Source organism: Podarcis raffonei, chromosome 6 (genome assembly GCF_027172205.1).
Source record: "Podarcis raffonei isolate rPodRaf1 chromosome 6, rPodRaf1.pri, whole genome shotgun sequence".
NCBI classification, from domain to species: Eukaryota; Metazoa; Chordata; class Lepidosauria; order Squamata; family Lacertidae; genus Podarcis; species Podarcis raffonei.
Genome location: NC_070607.1, coordinates 46,214,738 through 46,226,776, shown reverse-complemented (window position 1 = coordinate 46,226,776; position 12,039 = coordinate 46,214,738). Strand labels below are relative to the sequence as shown.

General features: G+C 42.7%; 1 protein-coding gene across 1 annotated transcript in view; it reads right to left on the bottom strand.

The window, feature by feature from the left end:
• Positions 1-1,058: 1,058 nt before the first annotated feature.
• Positions 1,059-12,039, bottom strand: part of TRABD2B (TraB domain containing 2B) — a 239,441-nt gene continuing 228,460 nt past the window's right edge. Inside the window, exons 6-7 of the mRNA XM_053392504.1 lie at positions 9,790-10,047; positions 1,059-1,559 (exon numbers count right to left, since the gene is read on the bottom strand). Coding sequence (XP_053248479.1) covers positions 1,337-1,559; positions 9,790-10,047 — 481 coding nt within the window. The 3' untranslated portion in view covers positions 1,059-1,336. The remainder of the gene's footprint in view (positions 1,560-9,789; positions 10,048-12,039) is intronic.

The window sequence follows — 12,039 nt, the reverse complement described above, 5'->3', positions numbered from 1 at the left end:
GTCTAACGGTGGCATTCAACCAAGTAATTGTGCAAGAACAAGGATTAGAAGCAGTGCAATGAAATTTCCTCCCTTCCCACATGCCCTGCACCACCCCCAAATCTGCTCTGGAGGGTTGGGGACTCATGGGGGGAGGAGACGGGGAGAACATTCGATTGTGCAAGGAGACATTCACCTTAGTGAAACATTCACCTTACTGCAGTAAGTACTACCTTACTTAAAGTAGAAACCTCAGAAATAAGGGGCAGGAGGACAAATAAATGGTGATTTTCATAGAATTATTTTCAATCCCATTTCAGGGCAGATGTTAGGTGTCACATTTGGGGATCATTTCAGACATATACAGTAGATGAAGGCCAGCACATCCGTCAGGGCTAGCTTGGACTCCCCACATGATGGCAAATTAGCTACCATATATACTCAAGTATAAGCCGACTTTTTCAGCACACTTTTTATGCTGAAAAAGCTCCCCTCGGCGTATACTCGAGTGAGGCGGGCGGTGGTGGTGGAGGGAGTGCTCCTCCTCTGCCTTTGCCGCTGTCAGCACCACCAGGCTGCTTGTTCTTCCTCCGCCGCTGCCACCACCACCAGGTTTGTGGTGTGGTGAACCAGCTTATACTCGAGTCAATAAGTTTTCCCAGTTTTTGTGCTAAAATTAGATTCCTTGGCTTATATTCGGGTCGGCTTATACTCGAGTACTTAATCTTTGGCTCCGGGGATTTTTCTTAAATAGCCCTCATTGTGACCATGGTTCCTATTCTTCCTGTAGACACATGGGAAAGTAATGCTGAGTCCCCCCACCACCACCATTGCTACTAGGAATGTGAATGGAAAGCTGATTTAAGAAGCCCCAGAAAAAGTGATTCGGGAGAAGAATTTGTATTGGAAAGTCCACAATATTGTGCTATCTTACCAGAATATGAATTCAACTATTATTATTGCTGATTGAAAAGGAATATAGAAATTTTTAATTTATATATTTTTTCACTTTGGGGTTAACAAGTTTGTTAACATTTTTGCAGCAACAAAAAATAAATTTACCAATTGAATAAATACACTATTTTTCTTCTTCTTTTATATATATGAACACATATATTTTACAAAACCCCATAGCAGCATGGGAAATAAAGATCCTTCTACAAAAAGAAGATGTTAAGTCAGTGTACAAAATAAAGCTTTAGAGTTTCAAAATCATATCTGGGCAAGAGAGACGTATACCAGTTAGAGGTGCTTCTTCCATTCATTTGCTCCGGAGGCCCAGGTGAAATAGTTCATTGAGAACATACACAACCCTTCTCCTCTTTTCTGGATATTGCACTTACAAATCCTTGTTTTGTCAGGAAGGATTGAGCAGATTCAACAGCAGAGATGTCGTTGCTACACAGACAGAAAGAGTTAAGAGTGATGCCATGTTGCTGCCTATGGCTGAGCTTTTGAGATGACGACGGAATGCAAGGTCTGGCTGGGGCTGCTGGTCCAGAGGCTTTGAAAACCAAACAGAAGGGTTGACTGAGATGTAGCTGTTGGTTATCCTGATGTGAGAAGGCACGGTGGTTGTCCTAGAAGAAAACACAGAAGGGCAATGTTACAAGGTTACATTGGATTCCATGCATACCTGTCATTGCGTCTTAAAAATGTTGCTGGTGATATTCAGTGCCAAAGGCCCAAATCTCCTCCCCCTCTATTGTCCTGAAAAGGTACAATTTTCCATATGACAAAACACATATTCAATTGCTATGCAAATAGTGGGGCAAAGGACCTAATCCATAAACAATAGACTAGACTCAGAAAATCCTGTTGCCAAACCTGGTGTTTGGGCATATATATTGAAATGAGCATAAATAAACCTAAATACACTTGGATGAACATTGAAACCGTGGCCTTATTTCACGTAACTGATGGACGTGTGCTTACCATGGGGATTACTTGTCAGCATGCAGCAAGTTTTCCTTGAGGGATAAATTTGTAATTGAAAGGAAAAGGGACTGATAAATTGTAATGGTGATTCATGGTTCTGTGTAAATATGCCATATAATGAACCTGATTTGAATTTGGGGTTTTGTTCATACAATTTTCTGCATGTGCTTCCTATTTATTTCCAAAACAAAAGTCATCGTGTTGTGTGTGTTTTTTTTTTAAAAAAAGACCTGAACAGATGTGGAGCCGATTCTATCAGAATATTCTCCATGTTGTTTTTGTAGTAGTTCTTGTTGTTTAAGGCTGGAGAACAACTAATTCGTGTTTCTCCTTTGGAAGAGGTCACTGTAATATTAACAGATAACCATGAATTTCATTAACAGTGTTGTATCACATGAAAGTCATCAAAATCTTCAATGTGCCAAACTTCAAAGGAATTCTCACAATATTTTGAAATTGCACATAGCCTAGCAACACAAACTATTGAACACAATTGGTACTTAGGGAATAACATGTATTCTTAATTGTGAAGGCACGCAAATAGGTTGATTTGTTGCCTGGGTGGTGGCGAGCTGTCGGTGATACCCCTTGCAGCAGTATCCACAGTACCTACCCTGGAAATACGGGCTGTGTTGTGTTTACTGCATGGGAATGGTGTGGGAGGCTGAGGGAGCTCCATCTTGGTGGTGGCTCTACAGGTGTGTGGGATGCTGTCACCTGTGGGATGCTGTAACCACCACCAACACAGAGCTCCCCAGCATCTCCCCACCCCCACCCCAATGCTATGTTTTGGTTCTGCAGATTTCCAGCTGCCCCTAGTTGTTCATCTCAGGGAAATACTGTGTGTTTGAAAGATGGTGTCCACCGAGAATAATCAGAGGTGGTGCTTAGGTTAATTCTTAGACAACTGCAGAGGGGAGAATGCCTTGTAAAATCCAATAACCTTTGAAGCACGCCCTTGGAGTGATTACTCCATCCTCAACCTAATGATTTAAAGATGTGAGAGTCCTTTCTGATTTGGCAACAACAAGAATTTCATCCTTATTAAAACCAGTCTGTCAGGAAACGATATATCATTCTCTGAGAAGGAAAAAAACACCCACCACCCTAACTTTAGAATTGCTATAACTGTTCAAGGTTATGTAGCTGGAAAATGGCACAGATTCTCACGAAGTGTCTGTGTGGTCCTCGGGCAGGAGATGACAACATTAACTCTTCCTTTTGCCCTCCTCCCCACCACCTCAGAAATGCTTTGATGCTTTTGTAATATTTTGGGAACATCCCTTCATAATTCCATACCATGACTTACCACCACAGTCGACACAGTCTCCCTTGAAGAACCCACCCCATTTTTCATCCAAGTCCCTGGGCTGAGACAAGCCTTTCTGTGTGTCTCGTTTATTTTGCCAGCCCTTCACAGACAACCGAGGAAGAATGAATTCAATAATAGACGCAAAGCATGGATGGTAACACTGCCTCATAAAAAGGCCTGCTTGCTGTTTCTGGGCTTACACAAGCGGTGACATTTCTTGATCTTTCAGACATGAAAAGCTGCCTTCTAACAATATGACACCATGGTCTTAGGGCTTATCCACTCCTAACTTTCCTCCACTCTTTCCAGGCATGGTCCATGATTTAAAGCTCCATGTCTGAGCACCTTTTTTTTGTTGTTGCTCTGGAGCTTTCTCACAAAAGCCCACTCTTTTAGAGCTCAGTTGGAGCAAACATCAAGCCACAGAAAATGCTAATTGATGTTTGCTCTGATGCAGCTTCAAAGAGTGGGGGTTTTGCAGGGCAAAAAAAATCCCCAAATGCTTGGACACTGAGCATTCAAGCAGAGACTATTACCTGGAAAGAGTGTGGCAAAAGACTAGTGTGGATAAGCCCTTAATACTAGCCAAACAACATAAAGGTTAAAATACCCAATAGATTACTCCAACTCCAACTTGAAAAGGAAACGAGCTCTGACTGATTAGTGCTAGCCATCTAGGTTCTCTTGCAACCTTTAGTGTTCTGAGTACAATCCCTTTCCTACAATTTTTCTAGTAATAGTGGGCAAGAGGATTTTTTTATACATCTGTGGTTTCTTCTTTAGCCACAGCTAAAGTCCAATTTGACAGCCAGGATACAGCATATACTGACACTTTCCCCTCCGATTAGGAGTGGACTTTGGTTTTTCAAATTTCAGTGGTGCCCTGTGAGGGGCCAAAATTTGCACCCCTACCTCTCACCCTCTGTTCTGCTCAATTTCCTGTCTTCCCTGTGGTGCCCCCTTTGCTCAGCACCCAGTGCAGCAGAACTGGTTCCACTGCCCTAAATTTGCCTCTGCTCTCATCCATGAATTAGAAATGCTTTGGAGCAGCAGTACATACCCTCTAACATGCAGTGTCCATTAGCAGGGTGAAACCTGACAACCTTTTGGGTCTATGCTTCTTAAATACTGTAACTTTTTTTTGTGTCACAATCTACCTTGAGGCCTGAATTAATACTTCGGGGGGGGGGGGGATAAAAAACTCATCTACATGTACTACAAACTTTCAAGGGTTTGACAAAGAATCTCACAACAGGGAATTCAGTGGCAGTACAAAACTTACCGCATATACATTATAGATAACAGCCTAGATAATTTTAAAATTATTATTAAACTTTCTCTTAAATTAGGATTCCTACCCTGTATTTAATTCCTGTTGGCCTTTCTTGAAGTGGATGTTTTTCTCTTGGGGTTTAATGTGGAGCAGGATAGCCAGTTTAAGGAACATCTGGCAAGTGAAAGCTATGGATATGGAATATGTACATGGAGTGGCTCCTATTTATAAATTAAAAGATCCACCAGAACATCTGCTAACAAGTGGTCTCCTGGAGCTCATCTGCCACCCACAGTTCTTCATCACCACTGATAAACATGTGCATGGATCATATGCAGAGGCTACCCTTCCTTTGAGGTGCTCAATGAACATGTGGTCAAGCATAGTGTAAACAGGCAGCAAACTACAAGTGCTTGCAAAGTTCGTGCTTTTGCAGGCCCACAAAATTAGCAGTACATCAGCTCACAGGAGATGGTGGTTGTGTAGTCATTGTTTGCCTGGTCTGTTTAATCTACACTAAATGTTTAAAAAAGATAGCGGCCTTGTAAATTGGACACATAGAGAAGAGACTTGCTACCAAACACATGGGAAGGACATAGCTCAGTGGTAGAGTATCTGTTTTGCCTGCAGAAGTTTCCAGGTTTGATCCCCAGCATCTCCAAGTAAGACAGAGAACTCTCCCTAGATATAAAGGTCACCTGCAGAGGAAGTGTGGAAATGCCTCACATATCTTCCTCGTGGCTCACCATGGTATATAATAGTTAGCATCAAGATATAGAAGCTGAGCTCCAAATCGTCACAAGAAGCTTACTGAGTGACCTTGGGCAAATTAGCCTCAGGTTGTATTAAGGATAAAAGGTGGGGAAGGATATTGTGCACCATCCTAAACTCCAGAGGAAGGATAGAATTAAAACTTTAAAAAGAGATAAATAAATGGTATTTGTCTATGATGTGATCACGAACACTTCTAGAAGCTGAAGAGGCTATGTAACAACCTAGCTTCTTGCATGCTATAGCTGTTCAGTAGGCAAAGCACCCTCAGGAACGTGCTAGCACTCTTTAGCCTGGCAGGGAATGGCTCTCTTTAAAAGGCTGCTGAACCTGGCACTTGGAGCCCAGAAACTGAGAGCTTATGAGAGATGAACTCAACCAGACTTCAGAACTCGAAAAGGGTTTCCTGACTGCCCTGTGCCCTGACACAGAAGTTCAATGGGAAGGACTCATGGGAGCTCTTACTTTCTGTCTGTCAACCCCAACGATCAGAGCCAAACACCTCTTCTGTGGAGGAGTCTCTGTGGGTTTGACAACAGATTCAATGGCTTTTATTTCTAAGAATTATAGTCTGTATTCCCAGCCCACAGGGTTCGTATAGTGACTTACAGTCAATTAAAATGGAAGTCTATATAATAAAACAGGGGTTTTATTACAAAACCTGTGGCCCTCCAGATGTTGCCAGACTACAGATTCCTTCTTGCTTGTCTATGGACAGGAATGCTGCCTGGGGCTGGTGGGGGGGGTAGGACCAGGTGTTCCCCATCCATGCAATTAAAAAACCCCATTTAGAATACGCATTCAAACACATTTTTAAAAAAGATCCTGTAGAGGTCTATAAATGAATTTGATCAAGCATAAATTAGCCTACACCAATATAAAGATTATAACCATCTTCCATAAACTCAGAAATGAGTCAGCCTGGTAATCCTGGGCAATGAGATCCTTAAAGAGGGGACCATTATAGAGAAGCCCCTGGAGAGCAGACTGGGGAAGACGCCTCCCTGCACACCGTCCTCATTACAATCACACTGCCCACAGCTTGCCAAGTGGACTGCGGTGGAGTGTGAGGAGTGCAGTTGACATGGCAAGGATGGCTTGTGGTTTTGGAGGAATGCAAGATTAGCAGTGAGGCAGCAAAAATTGGTGGTTGGCAGTTTTGGGCACCCATGTGGTCTTCAGTGAAAGCCTCTGGGCCTCGAGCCACAACTTGCTCACAAGTACCTTATTTTCATGTTCTGTTGTAAACTCAGATGGAAAAAAGTAATCCTACTTATTCCACGTTTTCCTGTGTGATGTCAAATAGGCTTAACAACGGTAAAAAGAGAAATATTAATGGAGCATGAAAATTTGCTATGCAGGCTGAATATAACGTCACGCTATGGGCGTGAGCGCTAAATTCCTTGCCTCTACTTTAATAATGCAAAGCCTAAGTAGCAGGACTTGAACCCCTGGGAGATTAAAAAATAAAATAAAAAATGGCTTCCTGTCCTAGCTGGCTGATCATATGAAAATGCATAAAGAACACATGTTCAGAGCGTTCAATTAATATATCCTGCACACTCTGACCAGACAACTAATCCAAAAAGCTCTACTAAAGCCATCAAGGGAAGGAAGGGATGCTGGCAGAAACAATGAGTGGGGAGATTTACTTTTTCCTCACAGACACTGTTGAGTTATGCCGTGCCGTTATTTTACTTGCACGTCTTGCCTGCATTTATCATATTTATCAGGAAGCTGGGGATGTCAAGAGCAGATGTTGGACCAGTTGCACAGGTGCAGACTTGCGGGCTTGGGCAAGGCTCTGCTGATACAGCGGAAAGGTGGATGTGAGCCTCCTCTATTAGCTGATTTATGCCTGGAGCTTCTTGCCAGATGCGGAAGAAGAAATACATGTGAACGTAATTTAGAGACTCCTCACAAGATTACATAATGCAGCTTGGCTACCTTGAGCACTTGGCAACGCCCCTTTCCCTCGCACAACTGGGTTGCTTGAAGAGCGATAAAAGTATTAGGCTTCCTCCCTTTTTCAAATGGCATCTTCATGATTGTGAGAACGAAACCCAGGTGTGATGTTTATTTCAGATATATTAATTTGGAATAAAACCAATGGTCACCCAAAACTGAGCCATTCAAACAAAGCGAAGACTGTTATAAATTCTAAGGTGAGAGCAAGCACAACACTCTTAAACAACAGAGACTGCTATTTTTATACATGCTGTGAGATAAATTGCAACCTGATAGCCTATCATACTAGGGACGCGGGTGGCGCTGTGGGTAAAACCTCAGTGCCTAGGACTTGCCGATCGCATGGTTGGCGGTTCGAATCCCCGCGGTGGGGTGAGCTTCCGTCGTTCGGTCCCAGCTCCTGCCCACCTAGCAGTTCGAAAGCACCCTTAAGTGCAAGTAGATAAATAGGTACCGCTTTATAGCGGGAAGGTAAATGGCGTTCTGTGTGCTGCTCTGGTGCCAGTTCGCCAGATGCAGCTTGTCACGCTGGCCACATGACCCGGAAGTGTCTGCGGACAGCGCTGGATCCTGGCCTCTAGAGTGAGATGAGCGCACAACCCTAGAGTCTGTCAAGACTGGCCTGTACGGGCAGGGGTACCTTTACCTTTACCTTAGCCTATCATATTCAACAAAGGGTGGTTGCTGATGCTTGCAGATGCCCATCTAAATCCTGTCACAAAACCCAGTCTCTTTCACATTAACTCAATATCAGATAATGCTCTGAGCATGGACAGCATTCTCCTGCTGCTTCTAGGGAAGGATAATTTATATGGCATTCTTTCAGACTTCTATAGGTGGAAAAGACCTATAAAAGCTTGAAAATACAAGACATGTAGCAACCTGCTTTGAAGTGAAGAGGCACCTGGTTAGATTATTGGGAAAAAGGGACAGCCATGCCCAAAACCGTACAAAGCAGCAGGAGGGCACCAGGTTGGGAAAGACTATATTACATCTATCAACTTGTCAGAAGGAGGAGACAGTTTCTAAAGCCTTTGAAGTCAGTGTTAGCCTATGAACTGTGGCTGAGCATTCTCAAGGTTGACAAAGTTTCAGGGTGGCTTCCAAAAGCAGATACCATTCAGGTGGCATAATCAGACTCTCCCAGAGGTCCAGAGAAGCCTGGCCCACTTCCAACATTTGAGGCCCCTGGTCATGAGAAAAAATTAAAATGACAGCACCCAAAAGCAAAATAAGGTATCCAAAATAGAGTTAGGCATAATTTGAATGCATCTTTTATTTAATGAACACTTATGTAGCTGAGATACGTTTTGGTCTGCTGAATGGCTCCCCTGACCACCACCACCTTGCCTCTGATTGGCTGCCTGACATAAAACTGGCATGTCTCAGCTTCAATGCCACTCACACAACATCTTCCATTTTTGCATAACTGGCTCCCTTCTTTTCTACCTTTGTGCCGTTTCCAACCTTTTAAATCAGATATTAGTTTACCAAACAAGGAGCTTGTAGGTGTCTCAAGACCTCTGTGGGGGAAGGTTAGATGGCCAAAAATAATAATAAATCTGATTCTTATTCTTTATTTCTACTGTTCTCATGCATACCACTTAAGAGAGTTTTATTATATTAAGCAACATTTAAATCTATATACATTAACAAAAGCACCTATGCCTCTTCTGAAGAAATGCAGCCTCTCCATTCATTAAGATAGGCACTATATTTTGGTACTGTGTTGAAATGCAATTGAAACAATGGGCATTTATTCATTTCAGGGGCAGTTAAATGAAATTAAATGTCATTGTGACTGACAGCATTCTGTTTTGCATCACTACATTGCCTACAAGGAAAGGGCAAGTGCCTGAAATTCCAGCACAATTGATAAGGATTGCTAGCAATGGCTATAATTAGTGCATTTTATTGCACTTGACTGCCTTCACCATTGGGGTGGAGTGTTTCTCCTCCTTGCTTTCTCTCTCTTACACTGTTAACATTGAGGCTGAAAGAGCTGTCATATCTAAAAGAAGCTGATAGTTGCTTGTGTTTTGTTGTCTTTCGGGACTGAGTATCCATTGTCAGCATGCCACATAAATGCCATTCTTGGTACTATTATTTTCCATTCAAGTACAACTTGGTTTGCCTTCCACATATATAGAAAGCACACACACTGTGGGGGAGGAAAGGATGCCAAGGAAAATGTTCTCTCTGAAACTGATGAAACATGAGGGCAAAACTCAGTCAATAGAAATTGGGAAGAGAGGTCAAAGATTATCTTTCATAACATAGGGCTTGTCCACAAAACCAGTTATCTCTGCAGAGCAACTGAATAATGCTATTTGTTCTTAGTTGAAAGCCCATAATCTTATCTTTCTCCTTCTCTTTCCCCTGATTGCTTGTTTTCTCTGTACGCTGATTTCACTCATAATCACTTAAAAGGTCTGATCAACTTTAATCCCTACTTCTGCACTACAGCAGGAAAAAGCACCATCTGGAAATGCTGTCAGAAAAGTGCTTCAGATGTTGGAAATCCCTGAGCAAGCCTTTGTAGACTCACCCATCTTCTATCCGAACCCAGAGGTCATTGAATTGTCTTTGGCGATGGTTTTTATACTGCTTCTTGTGCCACTTCTTCTGCCGTCCAAACTCTTCCAGCTGACTGATGCTGTCTGGCAGTAGAAGATGTGGAGGAAGACTGTCTTCTTCACTGGACTGAGGAGGCACTGAAGATGATGACGGTGGCACAGGGTCAAAAAAATGGATAGCGGGTGTGGCTGTTGCAGAGGAGCCTCTAGAGGGTGCGTTGATGTTTGCTCTGGGGATGCAAAACAAGCTTATCAAGAAGTGATTTGTGGCTGTGCTAGAAAAATCAAGATATGAAACAACTGGGTTGAAGTTAATTCACACAATGCCACTATTAGGCACAACAGATAGTAAACAATACAGTCATACCTTGGGATAAATACGCTTCAGGATAACTATTTTCAGGTTGCGCTCCACGACGACCCAGAAGTAACGGAGCGCGTTACTTCTGGGTTTTGTTGCTCGCGCATGCGCAGATGGTCAAAATGATATTACGCGCATGTGCGGAAGTGGCGAAACGTGACCCGCAGACACACAGTCACATCTTATGTTCTATTCAGGATACGAACAGGGCTCTGGAACGGATCCCGTTCGCATCCCGAGGTACCACTGTATGCAATATTGGTGGTGCAAATATTGGCAGTGCAAAGGTGGCTGAAGTCTTATGTTGTGCCTTCCATGGGAAGGAAGATCAAGAGCCACAAAAGTTGTGGATCTGCCTCCTTATTTTATTCTGAGCACACAAGTCAGACATCAGCAAACCTGTCCTGGGCAAACAAACCTGATCTGGGGAAGTGAATGAGAGCCTGAAGCTGAAGAATGAATAAACTGCTACAGTGAAATCTTTTTCTTTGGAATTTTTGGGAAACCAACTAGTTTGAGCAATGGACTTTCACTCACAAACTTATCGCTCCTTACCTCCCCACTGCAGCCCTCTGTGTGCCTACAAAATCTGTTCTAGAGGGTTGGAGGAATCTTCCAGAGCACAGGGAGCTACAGAGTGGAGAAGAACAAGTAGGATCTCCTTGTTCTTAGAATCATATAATTGTAGATTCGACAGGGGCCACAAAGGTCATCAAGTCCAATCCCCTGCAATGCAGGAATCTTTTGCCCAACATGGGGCTTGAACCCTGAGACCCTGAGATTAAGAGCCTCATGCTCTACCGACTGAACTTTCCCAGCAGGATTCTCCTGGTACAATGTTGCATCTCACACTAACTTTGCACAGGCACTCAGTAAGGATGCTTCCGGTTTCTGTTTGGGAGAAAGAGGTTAGATTCACACAACCATATTGTTCCTTCCAAGTCTATGATGGTCTTATCTTTGAAGAAGTACAGTTTTGTTTTAGTTTCATTGCATTTTTGATAATAGTACAAAACATATAATGTGGCAGCTTTGGGCCTTGTGCCATCATTCTGCTACTGCATCAGAAGCAATGCCAAACATGAGCTAACATCACTTTATAGGTTCCCATAAATTCCACAATGGGAATATTTGTCAATTCAAGAATTCTACACTTCTTTACATATAACTTTCATCCTCTGCCCACAGACCACAAAATCTGTCTTGTTGTATGCAAATCATGTAAGTATGGAAAAGCTTGCAACATACATAATTATTTGCCATTTTATATCCCCCTCCCAAGTATTTGGCTGCAATTGTTAAGCTTTTGGTGACAAATGCTTGTACATCTCATCGCCTGAAACTGCCACACTCCAGCAGTGTAGAAAGGAAGGCATATATAATATACATAGGGTCTTGTGGCTTGCATTTAGGAGACACTAACATATGCGATGATGCAGCAGCAGCAGCAGCAGTAGTAGTAAGAATACCTTAATATATTCAATGGCAATATGTCTCTGATCGGTCACCCTACTGAGCAGAACCACATAAACTGTGAGATGTTTAATCTTTTTCATTTTATCTTAGGACTCAAATGTCTCAGTAAAAGGAAGAGAGGAGGTGGAGATATTTGTTGCAATCACTGGCACTTCACTCATATGGGTTAAGCTTATGCTTGAAACATGTAGCAGTGGGTTCTTCTTAGCTGGTTCGCACATGCCATAGAACTGGCTACAGTCCATTGACTGTAGTGTGCAGCCACCGTCCCACAGTCATCTATGCCTCCTCTTCAAAATTTGTGCTATTTGAGGACTATACTCATTTTGGAAGGAAGTTATATTTATTGGGAATACTTAAAACAACAACAACAACAACAGGAAAG